At 34.2% G+C, this 6,552-nt stretch overlaps 1 protein-coding gene across 1 annotated transcript; it reads right to left on the reverse strand.

The window, feature by feature from the left end:
* Nucleotides 1-230: 230 nt before the first annotated feature.
* Nucleotides 231-4,750, reverse strand: LOC110033655 (the record flags this gene model as incomplete). The annotated part of the gene is given in 5 exon segments (XM_020737707.1): nucleotides 231-760; nucleotides 1,497-2,116; nucleotides 2,991-3,024; nucleotides 4,293-4,516; nucleotides 4,627-4,750. Coding segments are annotated over 5 exon segments (1,263 nt in total), but the record flags the coding sequence as incomplete, so codon positions are not given.
* Nucleotides 4,751-6,552: the final 1,802 nt, after the last annotated feature.

Below are 6,552 nucleotides of genomic sequence, written 5' to 3' on the forward strand. Positions count from 1 at the left end.
TTTATATCAGGTTGGTTTGACTACCTCCTCTAACTAAATAAATTAAAGTCAATGATAACCCGAGATAATGAAACCATAAAATCTTGATCGGGTTCATCAACATTCTCCCAACAATATGTTTTCTAAGTTTATAGTGATAAATTCCTACCATCTAAAATTCAATCAAATTCCATAACATAAAGCAGTACATTACTGCTAATATATGTTGAATAATCAGAGCATAAACTGCCTTGAAAAATTATCACAGTGAACTTCATTGCATTGCAAAAACAGAACATAAACTCTTGATAAAAGCTGCGTTTTTCATTACATCAAGCCAAGTATAGACAACCAAAATCTTCCAAACATCATGACATCATTCTACACAAATCTCAAAGCACTTCAGATCTTATCATAACCAATCAAAATGCTTTAAAATTTGAGCAAGCTATGATATTTATTGGACATTTTTATAAAAAAAACGTCGGATCATCAAACCTTTGCCCGACTTCACCCTTCTTCATGTCTCACTGTTCAAGATCTTCTGAGCAATTATTTTGGCCATCGTTCCACCATTAACATAATCTCTTGGGCTGTGAGACGCAATTCCTGGTATGAGAAGCCCTGAAGTCCGAAACAGAAGGGAGACGTACCCCTCCTCAAAATCCTTCAGAAGTAATCCCAACAAGAAAGCCCTGGTTAAGTCCCCCACTGCACTCAAGTACATGGAGAACAAGAACAATGGATGAAAATAATTAGGGTTCGGAGATTCCTCCACCACCTGCCATCAAATAACATCACTAAGTAATACATATAACGAGGTAACACATCAGATTTAAGTTATTAGGATTTAGTACATACTGAAAATCCAGATTAAAATCTAGAAAATTGTCTGGCAACTGATTTACTAAATTCTGTCACTGTTTTCAATCCTAGTCCACAAAGTTAAATCCACTGATTCATGACATTTAGTAAATCCCTGATTTACAATCGAAATCGATAGAATCTGAATTTACGACATCCAGGAATTTATTTTGTCCAAAATAACCATCTGGCAGGATTCCACTTAAATCCTTCATAAATCCGTTGGTAAATCCGTTGCCAGACAACCCCCCAAATATGAGATTTAACTCGTTAGGATATAGTAAATTCCAGATTTACTAAATCATTAATGAGTTAAAAGCAGAAAATTATACATCCAGGAATTTATTTTGTCCAAAATAACCATCTAGCAGGACTCCACTTAAATCCTTCATAAATCCTCTGGTAAATCCGTTGCCAGACAACACCCCAAAATATGAGATTTAACTCGTTAGGATATAGTAAATACCAGATTTACTAAATCATTAATGAGTTAAAAACAGAATTAATTGGCAACAGATTTATTAAATCATGTAAATCTGATAAAACTGTTTGAAAAATTCTAGTTCCAGAGATGAAATTCAGATTTATCAAATCCACGACTTTATACATCCAACTTAAACAGCCCCAAAGAGTAGAAGAAGCAGCAGACTGACCTTCCCCTCATACCAACTGGTGAAGTAAATGCAAGTCCCAAAATGCTTGAACAGAGCCACGGGCGGCTTATCAAACGGAACCCTAGGCACAATATCATACCTGTAAACCATCCTATGATACTTCGACTTCAGCACCGCCGACACATTTCGGCCAAACTCCGCATCTCCAACCCTCGGCTGGCCGTAAGTCATGACCCCATGGATTCTGTCTATGATATCCTGCTGCTCGTGCATGGCCAATATCGCCGGAAACAGTATCGCCAGAGCGCCGCCGAGGCTGTGGCCGGTGATGATGATTCTGGCTCGCTTGTGCTTCTCCAGCAGCTCTCTCAGCGTCTCCCGAATGGCGTAGTAGGCGATGAACCTGCCTTCGTCGAGCTCGGGGTGCTCGCGGGGGAAACCTTTTTCGATGTCCTTCTCGTCTTGGAGGCCGAGAGCTCTCATGAAGCCCAGGTGGGCTTTGCCGTATTTCCCCATGCTGAGCCATGAGAGATCCACGTCTGTTATCCAGTCGAAGGCGTTGAAGGCCTCCGTGCCGCGGAAGGCGAGGACGATGACATTGGCGTCGTCGGCTTTGTCGCAGCAGATGAAGGCTTGGGTTCCTTTCACCTTCAAAAATTCTGGAAGAAAAAGAATGAATAGTAGACTACAAAGATTTAATCAATCAAAATTATTTATTAAAATGATATTTTGATATAAATTATACGATTTATTACGTGATGAGGATTGTTAAAATGATTGTTCACGAGTAACTCGTTCTCGTTCGTGTTTGGCTCATTAAGCTAACGGGCTGAACACAAACATTTTTTTATGTTCGAAATATGAACTAGTAGAATATGAATAGTGATATTTTTAACGAACCGAACACAAGCGAGCGAGCACAGACTCGCTTGTGTTCGAGTGAGAAAGACAACGCAAAACTTGTTATTTACAAATCAATCACTCTCTTTCATCTAATTTTTAAATTCACCCTCCAATATTAAAATTTATGATAAAAGCATAATAATAATTTTCATTTTTATGGAATTCTCAATAATTTGATCGTGACATTCATAAATATCAATATTCCGGACTGTGACATTCCTAAATATCAATCTTTCTGATTGTTTGCATGCAATTATTCCTAATAAGTGAAATTTGAGTTCCTTTTTCAAATATAAAAATTTCTTTTTTTTTTAATCTTCTTAATTTTTTTTTAAATTAAAGTTACAAGCTATTTTAAAATAAACACGTTATATGCTCACTTTTTTATCTTTTTATGAATTTTATATATATATATTAAAATTTATAAAATTAAAAATTGAATTGCTATCCTTAAGGGGCCCACAAACTAATTATTTTAGCAATTATTATTAAACCAGCCTGTAAAATGACGTCAATGCCTTTAAAAATGACAAGCATGGATCATGTGACCTCTGCATTATAATTATTTGATGAATAATTTATTATTTTATTTTATTTTAAGCTTTTTTAAGGCGCTGGAGGTACACTTACTGTTCCAACAGTTGAAGAATCTGACAAAATGCATCTGCAAACAAATAAATAAATAAAAAGTTAGGTTAACTAATTATTACTAACAATTCTTTAACAAAACGAGTATTAATTAATTACAAAAATTAATACGAAAATGACATGGGTATTTGACACACTACCCCTTAACTAAAACAATTATTTCAACTGATGGCGTGCAGCACATGATGCTTTAATAATTCATTTACAGATTTCACGCACCTTATCTATGTCAATGGTTTAAAAGGCATGCATGTAGATGAAAATATAAAATTTTAGATATTAGAGTTGTAATTACATTTAAGAATTGTGCGGTATGTATGTAATTGCCCCAATTTTTTTTTTTTTTTGCAAAAAAAAAAAAAATATTTTTAGTTTATTGATTGTTGTCTACTAAAATAGAAAATAATTTATAATAATATTAGATTTAACTATGGGGGTGCTCTCCTGGCGCGCATTTTTTTGTCCGGACACCTGACGTATCACTACGTGCGGTGGTGGCCTAAAGTGAGTTATTTTCAGGTTATTTCTGGGTTATTTTTAATCCCGAAATAATTTGGGTTATTTCTGGGTTATTTTCGGATTATGGAAAATAACTCAAAAATAATTTGAAAATAACTCATGAATACCCTGCGCCGTAAATAGAGCTACGTCAGGAGTCCGCACAGTAAAATTTTTGCCTCTCCTAAGGGCGTATGTGAGCAAAGCCACCTCATAAGCCAGATTAAGCTCGACTCAAAAAATGGCTCATGAGCTAAGCTCAATGAGCTAACAAGCCGAGCTCAAATCAGATCTAACTAAACGAAACACGTCAGCTGAGTGAGCTTATTTATTGAAATGCATATTAATATAAAATAAACTAAAAAAAAATAAAATTTTAAGATTTTTGTCATTAATTTTTTTTAAAAAAAATTATATAATCTCTTCATTGCCCATTCCATAAATAATTTTGCTTATAACAATAAATTAAATTCATATTTATTTTTTTCATACTACACAGATGGACATGAAGTAGTAGTCTTAAGCTACAGTTTGAGCTCGAACTCGATAATTAATCAATCTCAAGTCAAGAGTTGCACGGACTCGACTCGACTCGACTCAACACCACCAACATGACAAAGGATGCTACATCTAGCCATAATACAGAGAATTTTAAATAAAAAACTAATATTAATTAATTTCCTAGAACAGGAACCATATAAAATCTAATATTTCTCTAATTTTAAGATCTGCATCAAAATATTAAAAAAGATAAATAAAAAGAGAGGGGGTTTATTTAATCTGCACCTTCCAGTATTTTTTGACTTGGTTTTCGATGAAAGCCCCGTTCTCATAGGCGAGCTTCGCCGCCATCATCGAGAGGCAGAAGGGATTGATGTCCAGCCCTGGAATCGGCTCTATCGAAGTATAATCGCTCAGAAAAATGCTCCTAAATAGCTCATATCGTCCATCAATGTGACAGATAATAGATCTGAAATTAGCCGCGTGCCTTCTCGGAATCACCACAGAAACTGCATCCAACAATAACAACAACCAAGCAATCAATCAGAAGAAGATGCAATACCGACTAAAACCTAAAGGAAATGGTAAGAAAAAGAAGAAGGGAGTGATCAAAGTGGACATGTGAGCAAGCGGGGAAGGATGCCGAAGAATCCGCCGTTGAGGGAGAAGAAGTTGAGGAAAAACTCGACGAGATGTCCGAACCAGAGAAGGGGGGAGCTGATGATGGAGAGAAGCTTCTGGATAGGGTCATGGGCCGGGCGGGGGCCGCCATGGCTGCCGAGTGAGTGAGAAGGGAAGAGAGGGGTTTTGACGGAGGGTTCACCGCTACTGCATATTGTCTTTATAGCGGGGAGAAATTTGCAGTAAGACATTTATCATTTGCCAAAAAATTAAAATAAAAAATAAAAGGGGGGTATTTACATATATTATACATACTAAAATATTTTATTTATTTGCATATTTATACAAATAAAAATTATTTTTTTAATAATTTAAATAACATTTAAATTTTTAACATCATAATTATAGTTATATAAATAACACTTATATTGGCAAATTAAAATTCTCTATTAAGAATATAGTAAATTAAATAATTTTTTTAATAAAAGTGCATTAGAAAAGACGTAACATCTATTATTATGCATTTATGTATCTCGCACTTAAATCTTGATATTTACAAAAAATACCCTTCTTATGAATGAAAAGATGAATTTTATTATGGAGAAGTGTAACTCAAAAAAAATATCCTAAGATAATATGACATATTTTATTAGTTTTCACACGTAAAGATTTTATTATGATAGTGAAAGGTTGATATTTTGTTTTTGAATGAACATAAAACACGTGTATAAATAAAATAAGAGTTTCACTAAGAGATGTTGAAATCTTGACCTGAAAAATTCAAAAAAAGTAATGACACGATCAAATTTAGTTGAAATGATTTTGCTAATGTGCGTTATATATTAGGAATAATTTCCTTACCCAATATGATGGAGGTATTGACATGGAAAAAGCAAAATATACTCCATGATGAAAAGTAGAGTATGGAGGTCGGGAAGTTGTCTTCTAGACATTGTTTATGATGTATTCAATCAAATCTTATTTGAAGAGATGAGTCAAGTGACCTAGAAGAGCATCATATTCTTTATGTGAATAACATGCTTCAATGATTTTAGTGATCATGAGCATGTGCATCATTATTATTTATGATGATGAGTGATGGGGATAATAAGCATCTATATTGGTGTTAACAGCCTGCATCAATCTAATAAAGATGTCATATGTCAACACGTGCATCAATATTAGAGGTAATGACTTGTGTTGATGGTGCACATCAATGTTATAAATGATGGCATGCATCAATAATGCAAGAGATAATCGGAAAAAAGGTTAGTGAATGTCGACATTGATGCCAAAGTTGTATAAAGACCTAATAAAGAAGGGCATTCAACAACACACATCAACTTTAGAACCAATGATAAGCCTTTTATATTCCTAGTCTCTCTTTGACAAGCCTTAGAGCCTTTTTATACAAATATTGTTTGACTTTGTCTGTAAATACTATCAAAATTCAAAACACTTGACTCTTTTGATTATGATGTGTTTTTTTGGTGTCCGAGTGTTTTAATTTTGACAGAGTTGAGCAACATTGAACTTGTTAGATTCTATGTTTTATTATATGAGTCCAACTATTGTAGTCATCTTTCACTTATTGTATCAAGCTTGCTTAGGTATTTTTGTGCTTTATGTATGGAAGTTGATTTCATACGACTTGCCCCCAAGTTTTCTAAACATAGCCCAATTAGTGCATTGTCACACTAGAAGCTAAATAACATCAAGCTCTTCTAAGCCTATAGCCTCTTCAAGTTTTTTGGCTTCAAATACGTAGACGTCTTTTGAGGTTTATGTCTTTTAAGAATTGTGGCTTTTTTAGGCCTATAATATACATGTACATTCCGAGACCTGCAACTTTCTAAAGTTTTTTATATAAATATTACTTATGCCTTCTCAAGCTTGTATTCTTCTGAGATTTTTAATGTACATG

The sequence above is a fragment of the Phalaenopsis equestris genome, unplaced genomic scaffold (assembly GCF_001263595.1).
Source record: "Phalaenopsis equestris unplaced genomic scaffold, ASM126359v1 Scaffold001247, whole genome shotgun sequence".
Classification (NCBI taxonomy): domain Eukaryota; kingdom Viridiplantae; phylum Streptophyta; class Magnoliopsida; order Asparagales; family Orchidaceae; genus Phalaenopsis; species Phalaenopsis equestris.